This window comes from Trachypithecus francoisi, unplaced genomic scaffold (genome assembly GCF_009764315.1).
Source record: "Trachypithecus francoisi isolate TF-2019V2 unplaced genomic scaffold, Tfra_2.0 Lachesis_group9, whole genome shotgun sequence".
In the NCBI taxonomy this organism is placed as follows: domain Eukaryota; kingdom Metazoa; phylum Chordata; class Mammalia; order Primates; family Cercopithecidae; genus Trachypithecus; species Trachypithecus francoisi.
Genome location: NW_022681474.1, coordinates 62,990,048 through 63,007,353, shown reverse-complemented (window position 1 = coordinate 63,007,353; position 17,306 = coordinate 62,990,048). Strand labels below are relative to the sequence as shown.

The following is a 17,306-nucleotide window of genomic DNA, read 5'->3' as shown; positions in this document are numbered from 1 at the left end:
CAACTTCATTCCATTCTCCCCATCACTTTCAGGCACACCAGTCAAATGTAGATTTGGTCTTTTCATGTAATTCTGTGTTTCTTGGAGGCTTTGTTCATTTCTTTTTACTCTTTTTTCTCTAAACTTCTCTTCTCGCTTCATTTCATTCATTGGATCTTCAATCACTGATACCCTTTCTTCCATTTGATCAAATCGGCTACTGAAGCTTGTGCATGTGTCACATCATTCTCGTGCCATAGTTTTCATCTCCGTCAGGTCATTTAAGGACTTCTTTGCATTGGTTATTCTAGTTGTCCATTCTTCCATTCTTTTTTCAAGGTTTTTAGTTTCTTTGTGCTGGGTACGTATTTCCTCCTTTAGCTCTGAGAAGTTTGATTGACTGTAGCCTTCTTCTCTCAAATCGTCAAAGTCATTCTTCATCCAGTTTTGTTCCACTGCTGGCAATGAGCTGTGTTCCTTTGGAGCAGAAGATGCACTCTGAGTTTTTGAATTTCCAGCTTTTCTGCACTGCTTTTTCCCCTTTTTGTGGTTTTTTGTGCTTTTGGTCTTTGATTATGGTGACATACTGATGTGGTTTTGGTGTGGGTGTCCTTTTTGTTTGTTAGTTTTCCTTCTAACAGTCAGGACCCTTAGCTGCAGGTCTGTTGAAGTTTGCTTGATATCCACTCCAGACCCTGTTTGCCTGGGTACCAGCAGCGGAGGCTGCAGTAGATAGAATATTTCTGAACAGCAAGTGTTGCTGTCTGATTCTTGCCCTGGAAGCTTTGACTCAGAGGTGTACCTGGCTGTGGGAGGTTTGAGGTGTCAGTCTGCACCTAGTGGGGGATGTCTCCCAGTTAGGCTACTCAGGGGTCAGGGACCCACTTGAACAGGCAGTCTGTCCGTTCTCAGATCTCAACCTCCATGCTGGGAGAACCACTGCTCTCTTCAAAGCTGTCAGACGGGGACATTTATATCTGCAGAGGTTTCTGCTGTTTTTTGTTTAGCTATGCCCTGTCCCCAGAGGTGGAATCTACAGAGGCAGGCAGGCCTCCTTGAGCTGTGGTGGGCTCCACCCAGTTCAAGCTTCCTGGCAGCTTTGTTTACCTACTTAAGCCTCAGCAATGGCAGGCCCCCCACCCCAGCCTCACTGCTGCCTTGTAGTTAGATCTCAGACTGCTGTGCTAGCAATGAGGGAGGCTCCATGGGTGTGGGACCCTCTGGGCCAGGCGTGGGACATAATATCCTGGTGTGCAGTTTGCTAAGACCCTTGGTAAAGCACAGTATTAGGGTGGTAGTTACCCGATTTATTCCAGGTGTTTTGTGTCTGTTTCCCTTTGCTAGGAAAATAAATTCCCTTCCTCCTTGCATTTTCCAGGTGAGGCGATGCCTCGCCCTGCTACAGCTCTTGCTGGTTGGGCTACACCCACTGACCAGCACTGGCTGTCTGACACGCCCCAGTAAGATGAACCCTGTACCTCAGTTGAAAATGCAGAAATCACCAGTCTTCTGTGTCACTCACGCTGGGAGTTGGAGGCTGGAGCTGTTCCTGTTCGGCCATCTTGGGGGCCCCCTCTGCATCATTTCATGTTTGTTATATTGTGTTTCCATTTTAGTTTATCTTGAGATATTTTTGATTTTCCTTTTCATTTTCTCATTGACTCATTGGTTATCCAGGACTGTTCCACTCAATTTTTCCACATTTTCAATTTTCTGAAAAATTTCCTGTGATTGATTTCTAGTTTTATATCATTGTGGTAAGAAAAGATGATTGATATGATTTCAGTCTTCTAAAATTTGTTAAGACTTATTTTGTGGCCTAAAATATGACCTGCAGTCATACCTTGGAGATACTGCAAGTTCAGTTCTAGACCACCACAATAACACAAATATCACAATAAAACAAGTTACACATTTTTTGTTTCATGGTACATATGAAAGTTATGTTTAAGGTCTAATATCCAATGTCTATAAGAAACTTAAACACATTTAGAAAACAACAACAACAACAACAACAACAACAACAACCCCATTAAAAAGTGGGAAAAAGACATGAATGGACACTTTTCCAAAGAAGACATACATGTGGCCAACAATCATATTAAAAAACGTAACATCACTGATCATTAGAGAAATGCAAATCGAAACCATGAGAAGCCGTCTCACACCAGTCAGAATGGCTGTTACTAAAAAGCCCCAAAATAACTGATGCTGGCAAAGTTGCAGAGGAAAAGGAACACTTATACACAATTGGTGGTTGTGTAATTTAGTTCAACCATTGTGGAAGACAGTATGATGATTCATCAAAGACCTAAAAACAGAAATAGCATTCAGCACAGCAATCCCGTTACTGGGTATATACCCAAAGGAATAGATACCATTCTCCTATGAAGACATGTGCACATGTATGTGCCTGTTTGGTCCTCACTACTCTGTGCCTGAGTGGGTACCTAAGGTATAAGACAAAGTTCCCTTTACTTTTTCCTCTGTTTTTCTCAAGCAGAGGGAGTTTCTTACCATAGCCACCACAGTTGGAAATGTGCTGGGTCTCACCTGAAGCCAGCATATCTGAGAGTCTCACCCAATGCCCATAGCATACTACCTAGATCTTGCTGCTGATTATTCAAGGCCCAAGGGCTCTTTAGTCAGCAGGTGATAGATCTTGCCAGGACTGGATTCTTCCCTTGAAGGTGGCAAGTTCCCTTTTGGCCCAGGATGTGTCTAGAAATGTCATCCAGGAGCTAGGGCCTGGAACGGAGGCCTCAAAATTCTCCCCAGTGCCCTATCCTACTGTGGCTGAGCTGGTATCCAAGATACAAGATGAAATCCTCTTTATTCATCCCTCTCTTCTCCTCAAGAAGAAGGAAGGGGACTTTTTTGGAGCTGTGAGTTGCACTGCCTGGGGTTGGAGGAGGGGTGGCACAGCACTCCTTTAGCTGTCCTGGCTTGTGTCTCAGTAGATGCCACCAAAGTCCACTGGCTCTGAATCCAGCTCAGCAGTAGGACTTGCCTAGGAGTTGCAGTCCTTGTGGCCTATATTGCCTTTCAAGTTAAGTTCCAGGGAACTTTAGCCCATGGTGGTGAGGCTTACCAGAACTCAAGTTCCAACAGCAGAAATATGCAGTTCCCTTTTGGCCTCTCTCCATAGGTGGGCATCAGCTGAGTTTAGCTTGATTTTTCTTTCTGCCATGACAGGGTAGCACTGAGTTCAATGCAAAGTCTCAAAATCGCTGCACTGTTTCTCTCAAAAAGCACAAATAATTTCTCCCTGCACCATGCGGACACTGCTGAGCAATGAGGGAGGGAGGGCATTAGCAATTCAAGACTGTCTTTTCTACCCTATTCAGTGCCTCTTTCAACAATATGAAGTTAAAACCAGATACTGTGAGTGTTCAGCAGATTTTTGATTCCTATTAAGGTGCTTTTTCATGTACCAATAGTTTTAAATTTGTTGTTCCTGCAAGGGGGATAATTGATGTAACCTTCTATTTGACCATCTTGCTCCACCACTCTGGGTATCCAGGATAAGCACTTTTATTAGCTACAGGAATCCTCACTATGTGGACTGTAGTGGGGCTCTGTGTCATGACCCCGTGACTATTAAATGATCATAAACATCTAATGGAGAGCCCCTCAATCTCTTCCTTGAGACCTCATTGTTGAGCAACTAGAGCCATAGATGTCTTTGAGAAGGGACTTAAACAGATGGTCCAGGAGTGAGTGCCCAGTTACATTTTTACATCACTCTAACTGCTAATGAAATATTGGTATCTTGGCAGTAGGTTCTTTTGTCTTGCATGGAAATTTTTCAGTTAAGATCTGGATTGTGCTGCTAACTATTTCACATCATCATGTTCAATTGAGCTAGATAACCAATGAGAGTAGCACAAATGAACCTAGGTCTGAGTTTGGTAAATGATGTTATTTGTCATCTGCTGTTCTTACTCCTTATTGCTGAAGTAAGAGACTATCAGGTAGCTTTCAGGGCACTTTGCAGGTGACTGGAAGAGTGGTCAAAAAAAGTTTTTCAGTGGCAGGGAACTCACCACAATTGGACAAAATTAGTCAGAGGCCAAATAGCAGCCAGCTAAGAAAGTAGAGGGTCTCATATGTATATAATACTTTCCCCCTACCCACTTCTTTATCCTTCTTGGACAAAGTGGCCATGGAAGGACATTCTGAATGAGGAGTTCTGCAGTGACATACCTCGTGACTGTCCTAATTAGTGACAGTGCCACTGTCCCTAATTAAATGTAACAGAAGTAACTCATTTAAGGTAAAGGTGAACTATTCACATCTCTTCTATGGTCTCTTTTGATTGGTGTGCAATATGATCCTGAGGACTCTACATAATTTTTCATCACACATGGAAAAATGAATAAAACATGAAAACATGCATTGTAGACATTTAGTGGTAGGAACATGCTTAGATTTAACAATCGTCATTGGATGCAATTTTGCATGTAGCGTCTATGCAAATTTTGGTCACCAACTAATTTGTTTTCTGGTTTATCTTTCCTGTGTTTCAATTTCTAAAAGTAAGTATCTCTTTATATTTATTTCCTAATGGATAGCATACTTGATATCTTTCTTCTATTTCAATTTTTTCTCACTTAAACATTACCTTCTGTAAATCCCTCTAAATCAGGTTATAACAGTCTTTTCATTACTTTTAGAGCTGCCTGTACAACTCTTTGTATCACATTAAATATTGTAGTTAATACCATAAATTATAATATATACCTTTTTATTAACCAATCTCATATGCTTGTACATTTAAGTGCTTTTGAGTATTTTGCAATTAAAAGTATGCTGTAATGAATAAACTTCTACATATGAATTGTCATTGCTTTGCCTATGAATATATATTAATCTAAATTATAAATAATCAAGAACAAGTAGAGGCTAATATAAATATTTGATGCCAAGAAATATCAAAATAATGAGACTACTTCACCTCAGATCCTCTAAAGTTATTGTCACTATTTTCATGTAACATCTGGAATTATAGTATTTACTTATATTTTACATGTATAAAAACGAGACAGAATATGACTGTATACTTGTTATAAATCTGAATCTAAAAATTTCACTATAGTTTTTTTATGTTTAGTGCACTAAATTTATTAATTTGTGTAGCTCATAATGATGTACCAGAAGAAAATCTTATGCTTGAACAAGACACAAAGTCAAAAACAGAAGTGGAAGTAAAGAAACAAAAATCTTTCCAAGATAATCAACTCAATAGTAAGTATGATAATTGTAGATAACCTTAAAATAATTTAAGATTAATTTTTAATTGCCAAGAAAAATTATATACATTCATCGTGTACCACATGGTGTTTTAATATCTATACACATTGTGGAATAACAAAATCAAGCTATTTAACATGTACATTACCTTGTTTATTTGTGTGTTGAGAAGACTTAAAATATCTCTTAACAATTTTCAATTATGCAATATTATTATTAACAGTACTCATGATGTACAGTAGATCTCTTAAACATTTCTCATTTCCAGCTGAAATTTGTGTCCTTTGACCAACATTGCTTCAGTCCTCCCACCATCAGCCTCTTGTAACCAACATTTTACTCTCTGTTCCTATGAGCTTGACTTTTTAAAACTCCACATAGAGATAAGATGATACAGTATTTGCTTTATTTTTTTTTCTCCCCAACAAACTTTTATTTCTTTTTTTTTTTATTATTATTATACTTTAAGTTCTAGGGTACATGTGCATAATGTGCAGGTTTGTTACATATGTATACTTGTGCCATGTTGGTGTGCTGCACCCATCAACTCGTCAGCACCCATCAACTCGTCATTTACATCAGGTATAACTCCCAATGCAATCCCTCCCCCCTCCCCCTTCCCCAGGATAGGCCCTGGTGTGTGATGTTCCCCTTCCCAAGTGCAAGTGATCTCATTGTTCAGTTCCCACCTATGAGTGAGAACATGCGGTGTTTGGTTTTCTGTTCTTGTGATAGTTTGCTAAGAATGATGGTTTCCTACATGTCCCTACAAAGGACACAAACTCATCCTTTGTTATGGCTGCATAGTATTCCATGATGTATATGTGCCACATTTTCTTAATCCAGTCTGTCACAGATGGACATTTGGGTTGATTCCAAGTCTTTGCTATTGTGAATAGTGCCGCAATAAACATACATGTGCATGTGTCTTTATAGCAGCATGATTTATAATCCTTTGGGTATATACTCAGTAGTGGGATGGCTGGGTCATATGGTACATCTAGTTCTAGATCCTTGAGGAATCGCCATACTGATTCCATAATGGTTGAACTAGTTTACAATCCCACCAACAGTGTAAAAGTGTTCCTATTTCTCCACATCCTCTCCAGCACCTGTTGTTTCCTGACTTTTTAATGATTGCCATTCTAACTGGTGTGAGATGGTATCTCATTGTGGTTTTGATTTGCATTTCTCTGATGGCGAGTGATGATGAGCATTTTTTCATGTGTCTGTTGGCTGTATGAATGTCTTCTTTTGAGAATGTCTGTTCATATCCTTTGCCCTCTTTTTGATGGGTTGTGTTATTTTTTTCTTGTAAATTTGTTTGAGTTCTTTGTAGATTCTGGATATGAGCCCTTTGTCAGATGAGTAGATTGCAAAAATTTTCTCCCATCTGTAGGTGCCTGTTGACTCTGATGGTAGTTTCTTTTGCTGTGCAGAAGCTCTTTAGTTTAATGAGATCCCATTTGTCAATTTTGGCTTTTGCTGCCGTTGCTTTTGTGTTTTTAGACATGAAGTCCTTGCCCATGCCTATGTCCTGAATGGTACTACCTAGGTTTTTCTAGGTTTTTATGGTATTAGGTCTAACATTTAGTCTCTAATCCACCTTGAATTAATTTTCGTATAAAGAGTAAGGAAAGGATCCAGTTTCAGCTTTCTACTTGTGGCTAGCCAATTTTCCCAGCACCATTTATTAATATGGGAATCCTTTCCCCATTTCTTGTTTCTCTCAGGTTTGTCAAAGATCAGATGGCTGTAGATATGTGGTATTATTTCTGAGGACTCTGTTCTGTTCCATTGGTCTATATCTCTGTTTTGGTACCAGTACCACGCTGTTTTGGTTACTATAGCCTTGTAGTATAGTTTGAAGTCAGGTAGGGTGATGCCTCCAGCTTTGTTCTTTTGACTTAGGATTTTCTTGGCAATGCGGGCTCTTTTTTGGTTCCATATGAACTTTAAAGCCGTTTTTTCCAATTCTGTGAAGAAACTCATTGGTAGCCTGATGGGGATGGCATTGAATCTATAAACCCTTGGGCAGTATGGCCATTTTCACGATATTGATTCTTCCTATCCATGAGCATGGTATGTTCTTCCATTTGTTAGTGTCCTCTTTGATTTCACTGAGCAGTGGTTTGTAGTTCTCCTTGAAGAGGTCCTTTACATCCCTTGTAAGTTGGATTCCTAGGTATTTTATTCTCTTTGAAGCAATTGTGAATGGAAGTTCATTCATGATTTGGCTCTCCGTTTGTCTGTTACTGGTGTATAGGAATGCTTGTGATTTTTGCACATTAATTTTGTATCCTGAGATTTTGCTGAAGTTGCTTATCAGCATAAGGAGATTTTGGGCTGAGACGATGGGGTTTTCTAAATATACAGTCATGTCATCTGCAAACAGGGACAATTTGACTTCTTCTTTTCCTAACTGAATACCCTTGATTTCTTTCTCTTGCCTGATTGCCCTAGCCAGAACTTCCAACACTATGTTGAATAGGAGTGGTGAGAGAGGGCATCCCTGTCTTGTGCCAGTTTTCAAAGGGATTTTTCCAGTTTTTGCCCATTCAGTATGATATTGGCTGTGGGTTTGTCATAAATAGCTCTTATTATTTTGAGGTACGTTCCATCAATACCGAATTTATTGAGCGTTTATAGCATGAAGGGCTGTTGAATTTTGTCAAAGGCCTTTTCTGCATCTATTGAGATAATCATGTGGTTCTTGTCTTTGGTTCTGTTTATATGCTGGATTACGTTTATTGATTTGCGAATGTTGAACCAGCCTTGCATCCCAGGGATGAAGCCCACTTGATCATGGTGGATAAGCTTTTTGATGTGCTGCTGAATCCGGTTTGCCAGTATTTTATTGAGAATTTTTGCATCGATGTTCATCAGGGATATTGGTCTAAAATTCTCTTTTTTTGTTGTGTCTCTGCCAGGCTTTGGTATCAGGATGATGTTGGCCTCATAAAATGAGTTAGGGAGGATTCCCTCTTTTTCAATTGATTGGAATAGTTTCAGAAGGAATGGTACCAGCTCCTCCTTGTACCTCTGGTAGAATTCAGCTGTGAATCCATTCGGTCCTGGACTTTTTTTGGTTGGTAGGCTATTAATTATTGCCCCAATTTCAGAGCCTGCTCTTGGTCTATTCAGGGATTCAACTTCTTCCTGGTTTAGTCTTGGAAGAGTGTAAGTGTCCAGGAAATTATCCATTTCTTCTAGATTTTCTAGTTTATTTGCATAAAGGTGTTTATAGTATTCTCTGATGGTAGTTTGTATTTCTGTGGGGTCGGTGGTGATATCCCCTTTATCATTTTGTATTGCATCTATTTGATTCTTCTCTCTTTTCTTCTTTATTAGTCTTGCTAGCAGTCTGTCAATTTTGTTGATCTTTTCAAAAAACCAACTTCTGGATTCATTGATTTTTCGAAGAGTTTTTTGTGTCTCTGTCTCCTTCAGTTCTGCTCTGATCTTAGTTTTTTCTTGCCTTCTGCTAGGTTTTGAATGTGTTTGCTCTTGCTTCTCTTGTTCTTTTAATTGTGATGTTAGAGTGTCCATTTTAGATCTTTCCAGCTTTCTCTTGTGGGTATTTAGTGCTATAAATTTCCCTCTACACACTGCTTTAAATGTGTCCCAGAGATTCTGGTATGTTGTATCGTTGTTCTCATTGATTTCAAAGAACACTTTTATTTCTGCCTTCATTTCGTTATGTACCCAGTAGTCATTCAGGAGCAGGTGTTCAGTTCCATGTAGTTGAGCGGTTTTGATTGAGTTTCTTAGTCCCGAGTTCTAGTTTGATTGCACTGTGGTCTGAGAGACAGTTTGTTATAATTTCTGTTCTTGTACATTTGCTGAGGAGTGCTTTACTTACAATTGTTGTCAATTTTGAATAAGTGCGATGTGGTGCTGAGAAGAATGTATATTCTGTTGATTTGGGGTGGAGAGTTCTATAGATGTCTATTAGGTCTGCTTGCTGCAGAGATGAGTTCAATTCCTGGATATCGTTGTTAACTTTCTGTGTCGTTGATCTGTCTAATGTTGACAGTGGGGTGTTGAAGTCTCCCATTATTATTGTATGCGAGTCTAAGTCTCTTTGTAAGTCTCTAAGGACTTGCTTTATGAATCTAGGTGCTCCTGTATTGGGTGCATATATATTTAGGATAGTTAGCGCTTCCTGTTGAATTGATCCCTTTACCATTATGTAATGGCCTTCTTTGTCTCTTTTGATCTTTGATGGTTTAAAGTCTATTTTATCAGAGACTAGGATTGCAACCCCTGCTTTTTTTTGTTCTCCATTTGCTTGGTAGATCTTCCTCCATCCCTTTATTTTGAGCCTATGTATGTCTCTGCATGTGAGATGGGTCTCCTGAATACAGCAGACTGATGGGTCTTGACTCTTTATCCAGTTTGCCAGTCTGTGTCTTTTCATTGGAGCATTTAGTCCATTAACATTTAAGGTTAATATTGTTATGTGTAAACTTGATCCTGTCATTATGATATTAACTGGTTATTTTGCTCGTTATTTGATGCAGTTTCTTCCTAGCCTCGATGGTCTTTACATTTTGTCATGTTTTTGCAATGGCTGGTACTGGTTGTTCCTTTCCATGTTTAGTGCTTCCTCCGGGGTCTGTTGTAAGACAGGCCTGGTGGTGACAAAATCTCTCAGCATTTGCTTATCTGTAAAGGATTTTATTTCTCCTTCACTGATGAAACTTAGTTTGGCTGGATATGAAATTCTGGGTTGAAAATTATTTTCTTTAAGAATGTTGAATATTGGCCCCCACTCTCTTCTGGCTTGTAGAGTTTCTGCCGAGAGATCTGCTGTTAGTCTGATGGGCTTCCCTTTAATAAGGGTAACCCGCCCTTTCTCTCTGGCTGCCCTTAAGATTTTTTCCTTCATTTCAACTTTGGTGAATCTGGCAATTATGTGTCTTAGAGTTGCTCTTCTCGAGGAGTATCTTTGTGGTGTTCTCTGTATTTCCTGAATTTGAATGTTGGCCTGCCCTACTAGGTTGGGGAAGTTCTCCTGGATGATATCCTGCAGAGTGTTTTCCAACTTGGTTCCATTTTCCCCCTCACTTTCAGGCACCCCAATCAGACGTAGATTTGGTCTTTTTTCATAATCCGATACTTCTTGCAGGCTCTGTTCATTTCTTTTTCTTCTTTTTTCTTTTGGTTTCTCTTCTCACTTAATTTCATTCATTTGATCCTCAATCACAGATACTCTTTCTTCCAGTTGATCGAGTCGGTTACTGAAGCTTGTGCATTTGTCACGTATTTCTCGTGTCATGGTTTTCATCTCTGTCATTTCGTTTATGACCTTCTCTGCATTAATTATTCTAGCTATCAATTCTTCCACTCTTTTTTCAAGATTTTTAGTTTCTTTGCGCTGGGTACGTAATTCCTCCTTTAGCTCTGAGAAGTTTTATGGACTGAAGCCTTCTTCTCTCATCTCGTCAAAGTCATTCTCTGTCCAGCTTTGATCTGCTGCTGGCGATGAGCTGCGCTCCTTTGCAGGGGGATATGCGCTCTTATTTTTTGAATTTCCAGCTTTTCTGGCCTGCTTTTTCCCCATCTTTGTGGTTTTATCTGCCTCTGCTCTTTGATGATGGTGACGTACTGATGGGGTTTTGGTGTAGGTGTCCTTCCTGTTTCATAGTTTTCCTTCTAACAGTCAGGACCCTCAGCTGTATGTCTGTTGGAGATTGCTTGAGGTCCACTCCAGACCCTGTTTGCCTGGGTATCAGCAGCAGAGGTTGCAGAAGATAGAATGTTGCTTAACAGCAAGTGTACCTGTCTGATTCTTACTTTGGAAGCTTCCTCTCAGGGGTGTACTCCACCCTGTGAGGTGTGGGGTGTCAGTCTGCCCCTAGTGGGGGATGTCTCCCAGTTAGGCTACTCAGGGGTCAGGGACCCACTTGAGCAGGCAGTCTGTCCCTTCTCAGATCTCAACCTCTGTGTTGGGAGATCCACTGCTCTTTTCAAAGCTGTCAGACAGAGTCATTTGCATCTGCAGAGGTTTCTGCTGCTTTTTTGTTGTTATTGTTGTTGTTGTTTAGCTGTGCCCTGTCCCCGGAGGTGGATTCTACAGAGACAGGCAGGTTTCCTTGAGCTGTTGTGAGCTCCACCCAGTTTGAGCTCCCCAGCGGCTTTGTTTACCTAATTAAGCCTCAGCAATGGCAGGCGCCCCTCCCCCAGCCTCGCTGCTGCCTTGCAGTTAGATCGCAGACTGCTGTGCTAGCAATGAGGGAGGCTCTGTGGGTGTTGGACCCTCCCGGCCAGGTGTGGGATATAATCTCCTAGTGTGCCCGTTTGCTTAAAGCACAGTATTCGGGTGGGAGTTACCCGATTTTCCAGGTGTTGTGTGTCTCAGTTCAGCTGGCTAGGAAAAGGGATTCCCTTCCCCCTTGTGCTTCCCAGGTGAGGCGATGACTCGCCCTGCTTCAGCTCTTGCTGGTCGGGCTGCAGCAGCTGACCAGGATCGATTGTCCAGCACTCCCTAGTGAGATGAACCCAATACCTCAGTTGAAAATACAGAAATCACCGGTCTTCTGTGTCGCTCGTGCTGGGAGTTGGAGCCTGGAGTTGTTCCTGTTCGGCCATCTTGCTCCGCCCCTCCAGTATTTGTTTTAAGTGACTGGCTTACTTTATTTAACATTATGTTCTCCACGTTCATCCATATTATCACAAATGACAGAAATTACTTCCTTTTTTAAAGGCTCATTTTCCTTTTCTATTAGACTGTGGCTGCACACTAAGTTTGATTCCGTGTCTTGGCTATTGTGAGTAATGTTACTGTGAACATGGGAGTACAAATATCTCTTTTACATACTGATTTCATATCCTTTGGAGGTATATCCAGAAGTAAAATTGTGGATAATATTGTAGTTCTGTTTTAAATTTTTTGAGGAATCCCTGTAGTGTTTTCCATTATGGCTTTACTAATTTACATTCCTACCAACAGCATACAAGGGTTCCCTTCTCTTCACATCTTTGCCAGCACTTATCTTCCATCTTTTTGATAATAGTTACTTTAATATGTGGGAAGTGGTATTTCATTGTGGTTTTAATTTGCATGTCCCTGATGATTAGTGATGTTGAACAGTTGTTCATATAGCTGTTGGCTATTTGCATGTCTTCATTAGAGAAATGTCTATTCAGATCCCATGCTCATCTTTTATTTGGTTGATTGTTTTCTAACTATTGAGTTGTTTGAACTGCTTCTGTAAATTGGATCTTAACTGCTTATCAGATTTATGATTTGCAAATGCTTTCTCTCATGCAGTAAGCTATTTCTTCATACTGTTAATTGTTTGCTTTGCTGTGCAGAACTTTTTAGTTTGGTTTAATACCATTTACTTATTTTTGCTATTATCTTTTTTATTACCTTGCTTTTGGGGGCATATCCAAAAAATCTTTGTCCAGATCAACATAATCGAGTGTTTCTCATGTTTTCTTCTAGCAATCCTAGTTTCAGATCCTAAATATATGTCATTAATCCAATTTGAGTTGATTTTTGTATATAGTGTGAGATGAAGGTATAATTTTATTCTTCTGCATGTGGATATCTAGTTTTTCAACACCATTGTGTATTTTATTCCATTGATCTACGTGTCTGTTTTTATACCAGTACTATGCTGTCTTGTTTGCTGTAAGTAAGCTAAATAATATGTTTTAAAATTAGGGTGTACAATGCCTCCCACTTTGTTTTGCTTGCTCAAGATTGCTTCAGCTATTCAGGGTCTTTTATGGTTACATACGAATTGTTGTATTTTTTCTATTTATGTCAAAAAATGTTATTGGGATTTTGATAGGGATTAAATTCATAACTGATGGGCATTATAACAATATTAATTCTTCCAATCCAGGAACCTGGGATATCTTTTTATTTGTTTGTGCTTTCTTAAACTTCTTTTACTAATGTTTTGTAATTTTCATTGTAGAACTTTTTTTCCTCCTTGTTTAAGTTTATTCCTAGGAATTTTTTTTTGTAGATATTGTAAATGAGATTTTTTAGATTTCTTTTACAGACAGTTCATTGTTAGAGTATAGGAACACTACTAATGTTTGTGTGTTGACTTTCTACCTTGAAAATTTTTTAAATTTAATCATTTGTTCTAATAGATTTTTGGTGGAGTCTTTAGAGTTTTCTATATGTTAGTTTATGTTATCTGACCAAGATAATTTTACTTCCCCATCCAATCTGAATGCCTTCTGTTTCTTTTTTTTCCCCGTAATTTATTTGCCTGGGCTTCCAGTGCTCTGTAGAACAGAAGTGGTGAGAATAAGCATCCTTGTCTTGTTTCTTATCTTAGAAGAAAAGCTCTCAACTTACTACCATTAAGTATAATGTTAGCTGTGGCTTGTTTGTTGTATATGGCTTTTATTGTAGTGAGGTACAATCCTCCTATACCTAACTGGTTGAAAGTTTGTTTTTGAAATGTTTTTGAATTTTAATGGATGTTTTTTCTGCATCTATTGAGATTATCATGTAGTTCTTGTCCCCCATTCTGTTAATGTGATGCATCACATTTATTGCCTTATGTTGAACCATCCTTGCACCCAGGAGATAAATCACACTTGATCATGGTGAATTATTCTTTAAATGTGCTATTGAATTTAGTTTGTTAGTATTTTGTTGAGGTTTTCCATGATCATCAGAGATATTGACCTTTAATTGTCTTTTCTTGTAGTGTCCTTGTCTGGCTTTGGTATCAGTAATGCTGGCCTCCTAAAATGAGTTTGGAAGTGATCTCTCTTCTATTTTTTTGAAAAATTTGAGGGGCATTAGCATTAATTCTTCTTAAAACATTGGGTAGAATTTAGCAGTGTATCCATGAGGCCTTAGCTTTTCTTTAATACAAACTTTATATTAGTGATTTAATCTCCTTACTCATTATTGGTTTATTCATATTTCTCTTCTTCATGATTCAGTCATAGTAGGTTGCATGTGTCTAGGAGTTATTCATTTCTCCTGGGTTATTGAAATTGGTGGCATATAATTATTCATAGTAGCCTCTCGTGATCTTTTGTATCTCTGTGACATCAGTAGTGATAGTTCTTCTTTTATTCCTGACTTTGAGTCTTTTCTCTTTGTTAGTTTCATTAAAGGTTTGTTGATTTTGTTTGTCTTTTCAAAATACCAGCTGTTAGCTTTGTTGATCTTTTCTGTTTTTTACCCTTCTATTGTTTTTGTAGTATCTATTTTGTTTATTTCTTCCATGATCTTTATTATTTTCTTCCTTCTATAAACTTTGGGTTTAGTTTGTTCTGTTTTCCTTAGTTCCTTGTGGTTTAACTAATTAGGTTGTTTATTTGGGATCTTTTATTTAATGTGGGCTTTTAGTTCTATAAATGGTACAATTGTACAGTGTGTTTGTGTTTTAAGCTGTGTTATTATAAAAGAGTAAAAAAGTAAAAAACATTAAAAAGTTTATTAAATAAAAAAGTTATAGTAAACTAGGGTTAATTTATTATTGAATAAAGAAAATTTATTCAAAATTTAGTGTAACCCAAGTATGCAGTGTTTATTAAGTCTACAGTAGTGCACAGTAATGTCCTAGGCCTTCACATTCACTTACCACTCACTCACTGACTCACTCAGAGTAACTCTTAGTTCTGCAAGCTACCTTGATAGTAAGTACTCTATACAGACATATCAGTTTTAAAACCTTTTACACCATATTTGTGCTATGTTTTTCTAATTTTTCTGTTTAGAGACACACGTTTTTACCATTGTATTCAAATTGAATACAGTATTTAGTGTAGTAACATACTGTACAGCTTTATAGCATAGGAGCAGTAGACTATATCATATGACTTAGGTATGTAGTAGGCTAAACCATGTAGGTTTATGTAAGTAAACTCTGTGATGTTTATGCAATGATAAAATTGCCTAATGACACATGTCTCGGGACATATCCCTGTCATTAAGTGACACACATAACTATTTTCTCTAACTTGTCTGATCCTTCTAGAAAATGTTTTGAATTTTTTATGAGGCAGTTCTTATATCTGCATTTCTTTGGGATCAGCTTCAGGAGATTATTGTGGTGTTTTGGTAATGTTGTATCTTTGGTTTTTCATATTTCTTGTTGCTTTATATTGATGTCTGCAAATCTGATGCAGCAGTCACCTCTTATAGCCTCTTCTGACTAGTTTAGCTGTTGAAAGACTTTCTCCTACAGGGGTTTGAGGGCACTTGCTGAGTGGGTTGCTGCAGTTCTGGCACTCATGAGATTGAGAGTTGTGTCACCTTTGTGTAGCTCTGGGAGCTGAGGTTGGTGGTGACAAAGATTTCGAGGATCCTTAGCAGCCAGTGCTGTGAATGTTTGCAATTGTGGCAAAAGTTATTGGGGTCTTCAGTGGCAATGACTATTAAAGTTCTTCTGATTTATTTTTCTCTCAGTGGGAAGGGTTTGCTAATAAAATCCCTCTTGGTACTGGGTCTGACTTGTCAGCTTGCTTGCATTGGTAGTGGCATGAGTATTTGATGAGTGGTGGCAATGGAGTGGCTGCAGAACTGAGATGTGAAACACAGGAATGTGTGGAGGGATCATGGATCTGGGATCCAGGGCAGTAACAGCACTGGTGCCCAGGGCACATGCACCTCTGCTGCCACCTTGGTAACAGAAGGCAAGGTGCAGATTCCTATGAAATAGCTGGGGAGCTAAGAATGAGAATACTGATATCCACACAGTTTGAGCTGCTCTGGAGTTGGGGCACAGTGTAGCTCTGTATGGTGGCTAAACCAGGGCCTGGAGCATGGGTACACACAGTGAATGTGTAACTCTGGGATTTGGAGTGCAGACTACCTTGCTGTGACAATGATTCCCAATGTCTGAGATGTGGGTGGGTTCAATGTAGATGTAAAACCCAGGTCTGGAATGTGGTTACTTACAGAGTGACTATGTTTTGGGTCAGGGCACACATGGGGTTAGAGGAGGTGGTGACTTCTTTCCCAATAGTGACTCAACAGTGCTGATTCTTGTTTGGAGGAGGAGTGTACAGACACATCACCCTTTCTGGGGTTTCCTGGTGGGGATGGCCCTTGGTTACCTCAGTAGAAAGAAATGACAGTGTCCTGGGTGGATCAGGCCATCGGGAACCATGGTGGTTCTAGCAGCATGGCTGATGCCCATAGCCTCCACCTTTCGTCTTTGCTCCTAGCTATCTCCTGGTGTCTAAGATATGCTGACCTCACCAGAGATCCTTTCCACTTGGACATTATGCTCCACTGTGTTGCTACAGATTCATTAATGGGCCCATGACACCTCTCTGGGCTATTATAGTTTGTGAAAGGTATCTATATTTGTTTCGTAGAGGGAGGGATGATGGTTGCTTTCTCCTCTGCCATCTTGGTGCTGTCCTACCTTATTTATTTTTTAAACCACTTTACTAAGGTTGATTTTTTGTGTATAGTGTAAGATAAGGGTTTAATTTCATTCTTTTGCATGTGGATATTCTGTTTCCCCGATGCTATTGAGGAGACTGTGCTTTCCCTTTTGTGTATTCGTACCACCCTTGCAGAATATCAGTTCACAATCTGTGCGTAGGTATTAATTCTGGACTCCCTGGTACATTGGTGTATATGTCTTTTATGTCAGTACACATTTTTGTGATTATAGTTATCCTTAATACTTTTGCTTTTGACTTTTATACTAGAGTTAAAATGATTCATGTACCACTATTACAGTATTACATTATTTTCTGATTATCAATGTATTTACTTGCTAGTGATATTTATACTTTCATACACTTTGGTATTACTGTTGAGCATCCTTTCATTTCAACTTTAAGAATTTCCTTTATCACTTCTTGTAAGGCTGGTCTAGTGTTGATTAATTCGCTAAATTTTTGTTTGTCTGGAAAAGTATCTATGCTTAACTTTTAAAGCACTATTTTTCTGGCTGTAGTATTCTTGGTTGACATTTATTTCATTCAGTACTTTGAATATATTATTTTATTCTCTTCTGGACTGCAAGGTTTCTGCTGAAAAGCTTATTGATAGTTTTGTGGGTTTATCTTGTATGTGATGTCATTTTTTTTCTTTACATTTTCAAAATTTTCTTTGAGTTTTGACA

At 39.0% G+C, this 17,306-nt stretch overlaps 1 protein-coding gene across 1 annotated transcript in view; it reads left to right on the top strand.

Moving 5' to 3' along the window:
• CCDC7 (coiled-coil domain containing 7) overlaps nucleotides 1-17,306 on the top strand; it is a 438,580-nt gene that overhangs the window by 214,649 nt on the left and 206,625 nt on the right. Inside the window, exon 22 of the mRNA XM_033208742.1 lies at nucleotides 5,119-5,226. Coding sequence (XP_033064633.1) covers nucleotides 5,119-5,226 — 108 coding nt within the window. The remainder of the gene's footprint in view (nucleotides 1-5,118; nucleotides 5,227-17,306) is intronic.